Raw genomic sequence first — 15,130 nt, 5'->3', positions numbered from 1 at the left:
CATAAAAAAATCTGAGCCCAGGGAGCTGTTCTGCCTTAGAAATCACAGGACACTTCAGAGTAGTTTCTTCACCCCAAATATATGAAAGAGCTGCAGACCACATGGTGGGGTCATGTAACTTCCATCTGTTTCACAAAAAATTTACTCAGCTGAGTTTTGGAAAACTGTCTAAGTCAAAGGTTTCCTCTGTAGGAATGAGATCTGAACATGGTGACACAGGAGCCCAGGAAAGGCTGTCCTCTTCTCATAGTACAGCATATCCCCAGCATAACAGCTTTCACTCCTGCATCATGAGCCCATCTTGGACAGGAACTGCTCCACTTCTCATAGTGATTTTCTAGTTAGAAACTGAACTGTCTTTGTGCTGAGAGAGGCTTTCTGCAGCCTCTCAGGAATATGGTGGCTAATCATGGATGAACAAATGTGATGCTCATAGCCTTTACATTACCAGCAGTCTCTTGGTGTCTGTTGTTGCAGCTCTGCATTCCCAGCTGAGTATTGCTGGTTACTCTACTTATGTTTTCATCTTGGCTAGAGACTAATTTACATCATTTTCTCTCTTCTCCTTTCCTTCTTTCCCTGTTTCCCTGTTTCCCTACTATGTCTCCAACAAACCTGCCTCAGGACCAGCTGCTCTTCTGTGATGACTGCGACCGTGGCTATCACATGTATTGCTTGAATCCACCAGTCTTTGAGCCCCCAGAAGGTAACATATGACTGAAGTCTGCTTTGAAAATCACAATAAAGTCTTTGTGGAGAAGGGAAGAATTTCAGAAAGGTGTTTTGAACCATGCAGGGTTAAGAAACAATAGCAAAGGGAGGTAGCACTGGAAAGAAACAAAATCAATAGATGTGAAGCACTAGAGTGATCTGTGGTATCCTATTCAATCTTGTCTGGTCTCCTTCCAGAACATGGCTTTTTTGTGGGTCATGGCTACCTTTGGATGTCCCACGTGTCATTGGTCACCTCAATTAAGTCAACTAAATTGAGCGTGTGTGAAATGTGACTTTGGACTTTTAAGAAGTCCTGGAGAGAAAGCCTCAGACAGGGAGGTCCTCTCTGGAACATCTGAGAGCCTGAACTGGATTAAAGGGAATTACCTTCCTTGCTCTATGATATGTTTCTGTCTTGGCAGGGTGAGCATCTTGTGGTCTGTATTAAATTTGGTATGTAGCTGTGACCTGTGCAGGGAGTTAATTTTGACTATATTAGGACTGATTGGAGTTTGTCACTTGGCTGTAAGAGGAACCAGTCTCTTACCATTAGAGGTTCTCTGACTAAAATCCTCGGAGAGCTATAGAATTGGAGAAGGAGACTTGTGAGTGTGAATGACTGCAGCTTACATAAGGGGCAGGACAAGAATAATTACAAATTAATGAGGCATTCAGGAGCTAATGTTTGTAACTTTGGTAAAAATGAAGCTAAATCAGGAGGGGAAAATTTTGAAATTCAGCTGATTATTAGCTAAAGGTTTGTGTTCCACTGGGAAGTGGTTTATTGAAAGTGTGAAAATATAAAATACCTCATTGCAATGCACACCCCAGCAGCATTGCTCATGTAGAAAACCTGTGGACACAAAAGCAAGGGCAGAAGAGGCTGCTTCACAAAAGTAGAGGCAATTCCAATATTAGGAATATCTGATATACTATTCAAGCCAATCTTGACATAAACGCTGAGTGCCTGGATTTTATGTCTTTCCTATAAGAAGGATTTCTTCATTTGCAGGGAGCTGGAGTTGTCATTTGTGCCAGGAGCTGCTCAGAGAGAGAGCATCAGCTTTTGGCTACCAGGCCTGAGGAGCTCCAGCAGTCAAGAAACACCTTGCTCCTGGTGTTGCCATACCAGCACACAATTCCCTTCCAGAACACAAAGACACAACCACATCCAAATGAATGGACACTCAAATACAGGAAGAGGTATCTGTGGTATTCACTGTCACTAATGCCAGACCTGCTGGGCTCTGCTAGGACTGTGTACTTTCCCAATGATCCGGATGAAATCTCTTCACTGCTATGCATGATTGCTGCTTGCCATTAACAGGCTCACATGCATTGTGGAAGGGGGAGGGTTGTTATACTGACATGGAGAACTCAATTTTGTGTGGCCTTGTGCTTTCTGTTTACTCTTTTTTAAAATGAAAAAGTAGTAAGATATTTCCCAAGGAATTATTGGTGAGTACTTCAGCTGGGAGCAGCACCAGGTGTTTCTCTTCACAGACTTGACTGGAAATCTCTTTACTGCAACCACTCTGTAGATGCATGGGTGCTTAAGAGGGAGGCTCTGAAAGTTGCATTTAGTTCAATACTTTCCAGTTCATGAGCAGCACATTGTCTCTAAAAGAAGCACTGATCAAAACTTTTTGGGATGACACTTCCTCCACTGAATAAAATGCACTGATTTGGCAGATCATTAGGAATCTGTTTGAAGTGTAAGGAAGAGCAGTACTGGTATGTACACAGTCAGATGCTTAGAAATGCCTTTGGTATTCAGGATATTCAGATGTACTGTCCCACTGCAATGCCAGTAGTACCTTCCGGACACATAATTTCTTTTTGTTCAGAAAATTCTGAGTGAAGAATCTTATGTATGCAATTGACTTTCTGTTTAGCTCAGAATATGGAACAAAAGAAAAATTGTCATCTTAGGTTGGTCATAGAAAGTAAAAATTGTCAGTTTTCTGAGCAATCTAATGTAAGTTGCAAAAATGAAAAATTTTGGCTTTAGGTCAAATTAAGCACTTTGATTAATTTTTTTGAAATTTCTAAACTAAAATGTTCTGCAATTGAAAGCTGCATTTTCAGGGCATTGCCTAATCCAGGCTTTCAGAATTTCCAAAGTGTTACTGTTTTTTGTCAAAGTAATTATCGAGATCTAACTGATTTTCCAAATAATTCTCCCCCAAATTCTCTACAACCGCATTTTTGGCCAATGACATAATTTGTCTAGAAACCTTCCCCAACTCTAAAGAAAAGAACCATTGGCTGAAGCTAACATGAAAAGAAGAATTTTCATAATGATTAAAAAATTTAAGTAGGAATAGTTATTCTTAAACAAAGCTTTACAATTGAGAACATCCATTGAAAAAAAACTGATTGCAGTTGAACCTTTTGAATAATTTAAGACATTACTAGCAGAATAAGTGCATCAAATATTTTCTACAAAATACATCTTTAAGGTTAAAAATCTTCCACTCCCTGAACTGCCAAATAGCCCAGAATAACAATTTTTTGGGGTATGATATATGTCACTTTCTATGCATAGATTTAAGTGGGTTTATAATAGAAATTTATGAGAGTCCCAAGCAGCATGTGACTCATGTTGCTGGTACAAGTAGGTAAGGATACTGAAGGTTATATTTGGCATGTTTATATTGGTTGAAACTCTTCTGCAAAATTAAATGTCCCCAAACACTTGAAAGACATTGTGAAACAATATTGGTGAGCTATTTTTTCTTCCTTCTCCTGCTAATTACACTTAGTTAGGATGAGCTATACTGACCTAGTGCACTTTTTCTCATTATTTAGATAGTTTCTTCCCCTTTTTTTCAGCTTAGCCACCAAAAGTAGCTGTGTCAGCTACTGGATTTTCCCACCTACTGTTGCAGCTTCTTCTCACACTGCAACAGGAGTATTTTAACCTGTTAGAAAAAAAATTTAGAAAGTATTTATCCTAATTGTATTGGACCAAATCTCTCCTGATGCAGCTGCACTGGCTACCTGTAAAATTCATTCAGTATCTTGTGCTTTCCATGTGACAGCCCTTCAATGAGCTGAGAGCACAAATAAATTTGAGCATCAAGTCTGGAGAGAGCAAAGTGGAAGCCTGTGCACTTGCATCGGGTGTCTGATACCTGCTGGGACAAGGCCCTTGAGTAAATACAAAATAAAGCATCTTTCTCCCAGGCTGGAACTGCCCTGGCCCTGGGGAGCACTTGGAGGATACAGGTGATCTGCATGAGCATTTGCACCCATCTATTGGTCTGGTTGAACCCTGCTGATCTGGCATTTCGGGACCATGGTTCAGTGTCTGATACAAAATCCTGTTGCTGTTGTGGGCAGGAGTGCAAGTGTGCGTTCACCAGAGACACTACTGGGCTCTCTCACAGAAAATGGGTGACTGGAAATGAGAAGTGTGTTTGGTGGAGGACACTTTTATGGTGGTGCTGGTGGTAGGATCAGGAGATGTGGGTTAGCATTTGGGCTGGTCCTTAGCTACCTGTCCTGCTGGACCTAGAGACTTCCATCATAAAAACGGCCATCACCTTCCAGTGTCCTGATGTTTACACTGACCTTGGAAGAGCAGGACAATGTCTGCATTCCTAAGCAGAGAGGACATGCATCTTGGTTTGGCCTGTGTGTGAAGCAGACACTGGTGGCTCATCATGTAAGTCTCAGGTAGCCTGGTTGGGAACCAGCTGGTGCAGAATTTCAGTGGTCTCCATCCCTATGACACATTGCTAAAGAAGCTGTACTCTCTGTGCACACCTGCTTTCCTATTTTGTGGTTTTGATCCAGAGCTGTTTTTTTTCTCCCACAACCATTCTGCAGCCAACAATATCTTTCATGTCCAGAAATACTCCTATGTGGCCTTGCTGAAGTTTCATCACTAATGAGGTATGACAGAAGGACAGATTGGTAGATCTTCAATGCCAAAGCATTGTTTGCCATCTGAGGTCAGTGTGACAGGGTGCTTACTCACAGTGGACCAGCTGTGTTTCATCTATCCAGCTGTGTGCTGTGCAGCCAGGAAGCTCCAGGTAATTTTGGCAGCAGATTAGATACAAGCTCTCCCATGCAGAGAACTTCCTTCAGGTACAGCCTCCCTTCTTCACTAGCTGAGTTCAAGATAAGGGGCTGGAACAGACCTCTCAGTGACATTTTTAGCATACATTTGGAGTCATGTGTTCGTGCACTTTAGAAATACTGACTGACCTCCCCAGTGAAAATTGCACCAGCTTTGCTGAGATGTGGAGAGGTTGGGGCACTACCATGGGGATGAGGAAGAGGAGATTAGAAACTCTGACAACTGATTCCCTGTCACCTGCTGCCCCACTGGGGATAGTCCTACTGCATGGCTGCTGGGATGTGTGACTTGGGCAACACCACCTGATGTCAGGCAAATCTTGCCAGTGATCTGGTCTGGACACAAAACAGTGTGAGGGCTCCAGCTCAGTGTGCTGCCCTCCCCCTTGCTATGGCAGGACATGCAACTTTGTTGGCAGTCCCTGAGGTGAACAAACTCTGGTGTTTTTCAAAACTCTTCTGTGTAGGCAAGGTAATTAATATTTTAGCACAAATCTGGCCAAACTACCAGGAGATGGTAGATCCTGCATGCCTTGAAGACTTCAAATCAAAACCAGACAGATTTCTAGATGTATTTTAATTAAACACAATCTTCTTGAATCACAGGAATGTCTGACTGAAAAAGGTTTGTGTTGTAAAGGAAGTCAGGCTGGATGATGTAATTGTTCTTCCTGGCCTTATTATTATGAAAACAGATGTTTACTGTGGGAGAGGATGTATTTAAATACAAGTGTGTCAGCATAATGGCCTTAAAGTATGTTAGTTAAACATATGCACGTGATCCTTCTACTTTTAACTCTTTTTGGATAACCTAAAAAAGGTCAGTTAGAGAAAATCATCTTTATTGATGCAGTAAATTGCACATTACCTCCTTCATGCCCACAATGGCATCTACTTTTGTGTTGGCTACCTCGGGCTGTTGCAGAGATTGTACAATTCAGTGAAACCATGGCTTGCCTCTGGCTCTCCATCCCATTTGTGTGCTGGGCTGCCCAGTTTCCTGTCCATGGTGGGAAGACGGGTGGGCAGCACCTGCGGGGGTGGACTCAGAAACCAGAGGGGTGGAGAAATGACCACTCTGAATGGGGGCATCCAAGTGGTACCACTGAGGAAATGAACATGTGTTGCCATCACAGAGCCTGTCCCAGAGCTTGGAAAAGGCAATACCTTTAAGAAACATGAGATGGGTCCTGATCTGCCCCCAAACTGTGCTTCCATAGCTGTGTTGTTGCATCAAGTTTACAGTGCACAGAGTTTACATTCTGTAAATGTACCTCAGACCAGCTCTTGAGCTAGGAAAGACACCATTAAGTGTGTTCTTTTGAAGCAAATGTTACTCTAAATAACTTTGAAATCATAATTTTTCATCTCTCTTTAAAAGGAGCTTAGTCAATTCTGCCCCAAAGGAAGATTCTCCTGCACCATGCAGTGTTATGGGACTGTACCATTTTCTTTAAAACTACAGCATGTGTTTTGACAGGGGTCATTTGGAAGGTGAGGAGTGGATGGGGGTAGAAACGAATATTAATTAAGCTTGTCACTGCTGGAGGGATAGTGTGAATTGTGGACAAGAAAATTCCAGGTAGATCTGGGCATGATTTTTCTCTGTGGAATGAATTTATTTTTAAAATATGTGCTTTTGAGAGAACCATAATTATTCATATATCAAAGTCCAATCTGGCAAATTACTTCATACAAAAACTAAGGGGGAGCAATCAAAAGAGTTGAAAATTATTGTTTCAATCTATTTACAAAGAACCACTTCAATATTTGAATTTTAAAGGTAATGTAATTTATATTGGAAAAAATCTGGCACTAGTCTGTGAGGGAAGAAAACGTAAATCTTCTGGAGGACATGATTAAAAGATAGATTATCTTTTCAATGTTGTTATGTGAGGCTATGGGATGATCATGAGGAGGTCACCTGACATTTTAACAGTTGACCAGTTCTATAATTTTGGGAAAATAAGTTCTGTGAAGAGGAGCAGGCAGAAAGGTCAGAGAAGCCATCTTCTCTAACCAGTTCTGTGTTTATTATGATCTTAGCATCTCCACTTTTGCATGACAGGAGGAGGAGGGTGTGCAGCTGAGCAGGCTGAGCAGGGCTGCCAGGCAGGAGCAGGGGGGTACTGCCCCAGCCCCCCAAGTAAGGGCTGTCTGCAGAAGCCTCCAGCCAAACTGGCAGGGATGCTAAGGGACTGAGAGCCAAACCTAGAGCTCTGTCCCAGCTGCTGTCCTGGACAGGGAACATCCTGTCCTGCAGTGCTGTGGGTTGTGTCTGGCTGCCCATCCCTGGGGCACTCAGAGCTGCTCTGAGCCCGTCTGGCAGTGGGACATTCCCCACACCCTGCCTATGTGGAGTTTTAAAGCATGGGGCTTATTTCCACTTACAAGGATTGCACTGCTGTGAGCAGGTATTCAAATCTGTGCTTCACTTCTGGAGAAAAGGCAGGATGGCAATTCTTAGCTCCTTTTGCAAAGCACTTGGAGCCTACAAACAGTGTGCAAGCCCTAAGTGCTGCTATTTACCACAGTACTGCAGACCCAGGCTGTGGCAGAGCAAGAAGAGCCAGCTCTTCTGGGCAGTTCCTTACACCATTTATTTCTGCCAGCCATGGGCACATGATGCTGCCTGGGAGATAGGAACAGGTGACAAGGCAGGAAAAATCCAAGAGCCTGCAGAAGGAACAGAAAAGTTGAGTTGCTGTGGCTGTGCCTCTCCTCTGGTAAAAGAGGGCAGGAGTTGTTACTGGCGGGCAGCCAAATCCATCTTTGGTGGTGATATAATTACTAACAATGACCTCCAGCCCCAGCAGTAGTTAAATGGCTTTTCAGGGCAGGCACCAAACCTGGTCTGGTTTGTGTAAGATAAACACAGGTTTGCTGGAGGGGCAGGGAGAGGAGGAGGGTGTCTGTGGTTTGAAGGGGACTGATTTACAAGTGCAGCTGCCCAGCCTGCTCCCCATCATGTTTCCCTGGCTATGCAGGCTCAGGCAATGTCCCCATTCTACCAGTGCCAGTGCCAGTGCCATCATCCAGGGCCAAAACATCCTGTCCCTGCTCCTGGGGAGCAGTTTTGCAGAGTGCTGGCACTGTCCCAGCTCTGTCTCTGGTGGTGCTGGCTGGGGCACAAGGTCTCACTGCACTGCAGACAAGGGCGAGAGTGACTGACATTCCCAGACAGTGTCCTCAGCCCTTGGGGTCAGTGGCTGTCTTGAAGGAAGCAGGCTGCAGCTTGTGCAAGCACAATTTTGCTGTCCTGATGGCCTTAGCACAGGGTAGAGGAGAGGTGCATCACTCTCCTGTTTCTTCAGCTGCAATGCTGGGTGTTTGGATGGTCTCCCCACCACTGTGCATTGAGGCACTTAGAACTGAGGGGAAAGGGGAAGGAAAAGAACAGCAAGTACCTCCAGGGGACAGAAGGGATTTTAGTCTTTATCCTTTTATTGTATGCCAGTGAGAATGTCAGGCATTTAACAGCTGGGGAATTGAGCCAACAGTTTATTAATATTGTGTATTTCTGCCATGTTGGGTGAAAACGTAAAGTGTTATTACATTAGTGCATTTAGAATATATGTTGTTGCTGCTGTTTTGAAATGAGAAAACTACTATTTTCAGATCAGCTTACTGCCCTTTATGTGCATGAAGTTAAAAATAAAACACTGAAAATTCTGATTTTTCAGGTATTGATATTTTCTTTCAGACTTCTGTCAGTCTAGTCATCCATCTGATTCTGTTCAGTAACAAACTATAGGTTTCACCTCCACAGTGACTCAGGAAATATTTCATCTCTTCCCACTCTCAGAAGCTAGGGAGAAAGGAGGGCAGGTTTTATTCTTTGTATTTGGAAAGACTGATATAGGACGGCACATTTATTTCATGTTCCTCTCCTTTCCATGTCTTGAATGATTGAATTGTTTGGCTGGGAGAGCATTCCTTTCTGTAGTGGTCCGGAGGGTCTTTGCTGCCATGACTCACCTCTGTATGAGAAAGCACAGTCCAGCATTTTGTCCACTTGGATAAGACTCCTCCTGCTAGTGCCATATAAGACTTTCTAACTGCTAAATCTCATCAGGGACCTTGTGCCTACAAGATAAGGAATTCCCTTCCATCTCTCAAGATCTTCTGCCTGGAAAGCCAAACGCCTGCTGCCCATGAACTCGCATGGAGCACAGATCTGTCTCCAGCCTCAACATGTGCTTCTGCTGGACACAGGACCTCATTTGGATGTTCACAACGTACTCCCACTGCAGAATTTGTGAGCAGTAGTGAAAAAGGAAGTATCTGCTGAATATCAAAGGACATAAATGTTACACCTAACCTACTCTTCCTTTATAACTCTTCTGGAGTGCTCACTAGAGGTGTGCTCCTGCACCATTTTGGGAAGGCTGTGCATGAGGAATTTCCAAGTGTCATCTCCTTTGAGCTTCATTACAGAATATCTTTCCGTGTTCCTTCTCATTTTTTTCTTTCCTTACAGAATTTCAGAGACAGTGTATACTAAAACTGGTTTGAAAGGTTTAGAACAATTCGGAAATAGACAGGTGCAAAACAAACCATCAGCTTTTATTTCTCCCTTAAAAGTGTTCAACAAACCTTTGATCATTGCAGAGAATCAAGCTTGTGTGCTTATTTAATCTCAGCTCAGCATCAAGGCCATACAGTAGCTCTTTTAAAAAAGCAAGAGACATTCCCTCTTTACCTTGATGGCTTTCCATTTCTTCTGCTGCAGAAGAGACTAACAGTCTTCCTGTTTTCTTAGACTTCCTTAGATTTCCTTAGACTGCAGCCTGGCTCAGAAGTGATGGGTATAGGCCTGGAAATAATTTATTTCATTGAATTGCAGATGTAAAGAGAAGCTCAAGAGTATTTAAGTAAGTTGTCATCTGTGCAGCTCAGTCAGATCTTCTAAGAACCAGAAGCTTGTATACATGCTAATTTACTGGTTCATCTTTTTTTCATCTGCCATTTCAGGTTGAATGTGCCATTGGTATAAACTTTTTTCCCACTAGAAGTGGTTGAAAAGAAAAACCTCAACAATTAAAACTGGAGGTGAGGAAGACTGAGTTACAATCTTTGTTGTTGATCTGTTATTTGATTTGGGACAACATTATACCCATTATTCTAAAGGAAAATAGAAGGAGGATAAATCTGTGACATCATAGCACTTCTTCCAGATAAAAGCTGTGTTGTCATCATCTTGTAAGTTTACTTTTAAAATGCTGAAGTAATGATCTCTGAATAGTGGCACTGGCACAGCCTTACTGTGTGATGCTATGGTATTGATTTTTAATTAGGAGACTTTCAGTTATAGGTGTGTGTGTATATATATATATATATATATATACACATATATGTATTTGTGCATCATTCTAATGTTATTTACTGTAAACATTGCTCACTGATCAGGAATACATCTAGAGTCCTATAATAAGTATTACTGAAGAAGGAGGAAATAGAAAATCCTATTGTTTTGGAAAGGTGTGTCAGCATTCCAACAAAATAGGGCAAAACATTATCCCTTACAACCTAATCTGAATTATATTTGAAGCATGACTTCAACACATGAAAGAGAACCAATGATCTAAATTGGGGTTGATTCTCAGCTGCTCTTAGTCAATATTAATCCACTGACTTTGTGGTTGGCCTGGTATCCTTAAAGATGCCAAGTCTAAGTCTTGGACTTTAGTCTTCATGAAAAGGTGTGTGGCTGCTTGATAGTTGAGCACACCCAACACATGCAAGAAAACAGTTATTTCTATCTTTCTCTGTAAGTCTGTTCTGTTTATGCCCTGTTCTGACTCAGCCTGATTCTGGTGAGGCCATGTCACCAGCTCCAAAGGAAAGTGAAAAATCTCAGCAAAAGATAATGATGGAACAGTCAGCACCCAGGGCAAATGTCTCTCTGACTTCATGGAGTTTGAGCTTGTTTCATCAGTTTTCAGTATACTGCCTTCTGATTTTCTGTAAACAACTATCCTCACTGCTATATCAGGAAACAGTGGACAGCAGTACATTAATTTCCTCACCTGTATGAGACCTCACTTCAGTCAGCTTCATTCTCCCCCCTCTTACTCATTTCTAATCTGTTCTAGTATTTTTGATCTCTCTGTCTCTTCATGAAAATCTTTTCCAGCCCCTCTCATTTTTAGCATCTCTCCCTGGAGTCAGTCCTCTTCAGCATCATTTGCTCTGAGACAGCCACACAGGATACACCACAGGTATTTAAAGCTTTACTTCCAAGCTTTATTTCTCTCCCAACAGTATGTCCTGACAGTATGTCTTTGCTTTTTAGCCATCCTGTGAGTAGGTCCATAGTCACCTCTGGGCTGTTTTTCCTTTGTGATTACAGCTCATCCCAAAGGAGCCTGTTACAGCCAAGAGAAACCATGCAGCCTTGCTGCTGGCACACACACCCTCCTTTCCCCAGTGCTCCAGCTGGGGATGTGGTCAGGCTGCCGGTGCATGAGATCACATCCAGCAGGGCTACTCCCTGGAAGCCAAAGTGTTGCTTAGTAACCCACTCATGGAAGTACCAGAAGCATTTTTCAATCTGTCACATTGGCAAAGAACACTGGCTTCTTGATTTACAGGCATTCTGCTGTGCGTGGCAGGGCCATGCTCCATTATCTTGCATCCAGCACTATCTGCAAGCAAGGAAAGGAACCTCCCATTTAATGGAGGGGCTGGGAGAAGGTGGGGGTGTGAGGCACAGGAAATATTTTTCTAGGATTGTATGTGAATCTTTCAGATGGTTCTCCTAGTCCTCATCTTAACTCCTTCCCCATGGGAGATATTCCTTGCTTATGAAATGCACTCCAGGGTCCTATAGCAATTGGCCAGACAGGACCCTGCAGCACCTTCATCTATTATGAGACATTACTGCTATAAAACTTGGTGTGTCATACAGAAACTGGATGAGGTATTGCAATATTTATGCTGTAAGCCTCAGTGTCATGGACAATTGCTACAGAATAATGTATGTCTTTTCTTAATGCAGTAGAGTCACAGCAGCTTCAGCAGAGCACTGAACACAGATCATTTGTGATTGCATGGTTTCCTCAGTTATTTTCAAATTATTCTGTTACAGAGACCTCAATGAAAAATATCCTCTCATTTAAAAATAGACTGTAAAGGCTCTTAGGTTACTTCCCCTTTTAAGAATAATTCAGTCTGAGAGCAAAACATCCAAGAACCCGGTTCTGACTTCAGAGGCTTACTCCTTTATCTGGAACTGGTTTATCATTAAAAATGGCTTCAAAAAGTAACTTGAGGGCTTTTATTTGAGATACCTTATTGATTTTGCTATCAAATCTCCTCATTTTGGAAATAAGAAAGTATTTTAAAAAATGTCTAACTTTGAGCTCTGAGGACCAGCTGGACTCTTCCCATCCTACTTCTTGTTATCAAAGACAGTAGAATCACAGAGTGTGTCCAGCCACAGTATCACCTATTTCTGTGGCTGATTGTGTCCTTGGAGCCCTCTGCAAATAATTCAAGGGCTTTTATATAGGTCGTGGAAGGTCCAGGGTGGTTTGCAGATGAGGTTGTTAGACAAATACGCCCAAGAGCTCTTTTGGTCTTTGGAGTGTCATTTACCTGGGATGATGTTCAATGTTGCAGTGATGAAATCAGCAAGTTTCATCACATTTTTTTTTGTGTAAAGCCTTGTCAGTGCAAGGCCAGTGACACGCATAATAGTTGTATGCTAAAGCTTGGCTCAGCATAAAGATGAAAAAACATCCCACAATATCAGAAGCTCCTGACTTGATTTCTGAGAACTTTTTGAGGAGCTGAGTACCTTCCTGAGCTCTTTCCCACTCTAATAAATAAATTTAGCTATGGGATAAAGAGTCCTTCAAATTTACTATATGTAGTTGTATTTTTATTGCACACAGTTTAAGAAATTCAGAAAGTGTCAAAAAATGCTCCTGATGACTGGCCAGCATAAGAGCATTTGCTGACCTGCTGTGGATCCCAGAGCAGAAGTGTCTACATCACAGAAATATTCAGAATGAACTTGTTTCTCCAGAGGGCAGGGAACATTCTTGGCAGGGAAGCAAAGACTGTGAAGGCCTGATCTACATTTTAACTCTTAGAACTGGCTGTGCTAGCTCAGAACTGATGGAAAACTTGCCATTGTGATGCTTTGCTCTGTTGAAAAAGGGTTCAGAGAAGCACTAAGTGGTACAATGTATTATTGTTTTGAAAGAATCAGGTATCTGTTTCCAGTGTTCTAATACCTTAACCTTGAAGTTTGTTCATAATGAAATAATCTAGCCTTGCCAGTTAGGCATTGAAGCAAAAGACTTTTTGTTACAAAGACAGTGGGTGAGGGAAGAGCAAGTGTACTGGGTAACCTCTAGGCAATACTGAGAAAGCACATCCACTCCCTGCATTCACAGGGGAGGACACCTCTTTCTTTGCACTTACTGCACATTCTGCATCTTGAAGTTCTTTGAGGTAAGAACCATTTTAGAGCAACTGAGTTAGCTACAAAGCAGGAGATGTTCCACTAGTGTTAATTCTTGTTGTTTAGCTTTTGGGGTTTCTATCTGCTCATATACTCACAGACTTCTTTTCAGCATTTGAGGATGCTCTAGATTACTTCTGTCTCACCTAACTGGATCTGCCTGCCCCTGTGGAAACAACAAATTGTGGGTTGGAAGCTGCCCCGCTTCCTGGCTGTACATACCCCTATCTATACAACATGTATGTGTATGTTGAGTGATTGCATTGTAGTGGCTTTTGTAATGCAATAACTGTGGTGTCAAGAAAATGTGGTTGCAGAAAACTATACTTTCAAATGAACATGAATAGAAAATCAGAGTCACTGAAAAGGCAATACAGCTGAAGAATTCTTACTGTGAGCCACCACCATGTTTTCCATAATATGCCAACTTCTGTATCCTCTAAATAGGCTTTTATCCTCTTTGCAGCTGAAGTGAACTTTAATTTTGTATCTGTACTCTGAACTGGAGACATTGGTGCTCAGTCTTTTCATAATGTGCTGATGAATTGAAACGCTATCCTTGTCTTGGGTTCACCAGCTTCTGTAACTTCCCACCAAAATAATCCAATGCCAATTGGTGAATAGCCTGGAGGAGTTTTGGGTGCTGCTGAAACTGAAGCATGACATTAAAATGTTGGTCTTCAGGGCCACGAGGTCTTGTATTGATGCTTGAAAGAAAAAACCCAGCAGACACAGATGAACCCAAATGTCCTATTAGTTAGACGGCAGGTACAGAGACAAGTTAAAACAACTGAGGGGAAAAAATAATGTCTCCTACCTGAAGAAAATCCCACATACCATCTCATTTCAGAGGAAAAATCCTTCTGTGACCAATCCTGGGTGACAAGTAGGTGGGATCAAAGGCTGGAAAGACCCATCTCTGTAGTGTGTTTGTCACTGTGTCTTTGGTTATGTACACATACCAGAATAGGAGAAAATGCCTGTCTGTTTTTCAGATTCGTTTTCAGCTGACTACACTGCCTCCAGGTTGCCTGTTGCTACACCCCATGAGGCCTCATTGGAGTTTACACTATCTTGCTTGGTATTTGTTTACTTTTGGCAGCCACAGACTAAGCTTACAGGTTTGGGAACCGGTACATCATTGTAAGGACAACTTCCTGTGTTACTTTCTTCCCCCTCTTCCTCTTTTGTAAAGTGTGAACCTTTCTTTGGAATTCTGAAGTGACTGTATCGTTACAATGTTTGTATGTAGAGATTTGTTTTAACATGGCTTGTGTGGAGGACCTTTGCTCTTCTTATCTCACATTCAGTTTTATTAAGTGCTTGATAGCTTTGCCAGCCTTCTGTGGGGGAGGGGAGGTGATGGGGTGGCTTCAAAACTTGGCTATTTTTAAGGGAAATTTGCCCAGCTTTACCTAGAGCAGCATGAGAATCTGGGGTGCTCCTGACTGTTCTTCAGTCATCCTGATCTGATTGCTTCTTGGAGAAAGAGATCAGCCTTGAAACCCTCAGAAAAAAATATATTGTTTAATGAGCTAAGCCAGCACTGACCAAGAAGGCCCATCAGTTTGTCATGCATGGAAACCTGCATGGTGTGTGTTGAGCACAGAGAACCATGGCAACTCACGCTGCTCTGTGGATGCCAGTGGAGCCACCGCTGCTTGCACCAGCCAAGGATCAGCCCTTCTGTGTTTTGGTGGTTAGGAAACCTGTGAGTGAAATCCTACTGAGCTGAGAGGGGAGAGGAAAATGGCTGTTGGAAGCCTCTCAACTTTGTAGGATTTCTTTGGTATTCATACACATTTGCAAGAATGTATTTCAAGCATCTTGTACTGTTATTAGTAACTTGTACTG

General features: G+C 42.4%; 1 protein-coding gene across 5 annotated transcripts in view; it reads left to right on the top strand.

The window, feature by feature from the left end:
• Nucleotides 1-2,555, top strand: part of DPF3 (double PHD fingers 3) — a 155,260-nt gene extending 152,705 nt beyond the window's left edge. For all 5 annotated transcript variants that reach the window (XM_033063590.2, XM_033063582.2, XM_033063581.2 and 2 more), the window contains 2 exons: nucleotides 625-706; nucleotides 1,727-2,555. In XM_033063590.2, coding sequence (XP_032919481.1) covers nucleotides 625-706; nucleotides 1,727-1,797 — 153 coding nt within the window. In that variant the 3' untranslated portion in view covers nucleotides 1,798-2,555. The remainder of the gene's footprint in view (nucleotides 1-624; nucleotides 707-1,726) is intronic.
• Nucleotides 2,556-15,130: the final 12,575 nt, after the last annotated feature.

This window comes from Catharus ustulatus, chromosome 6 (assembly GCF_009819885.2).
Source record: "Catharus ustulatus isolate bCatUst1 chromosome 6, bCatUst1.pri.v2, whole genome shotgun sequence".
Lineage (NCBI taxonomy): Eukaryota > Metazoa > Chordata > Aves > Passeriformes > Turdidae > Catharus > Catharus ustulatus.
Note: the sequence above shows the minus strand (reverse complement) of the source record. Positions and strands in the feature narration are given on the sequence as shown.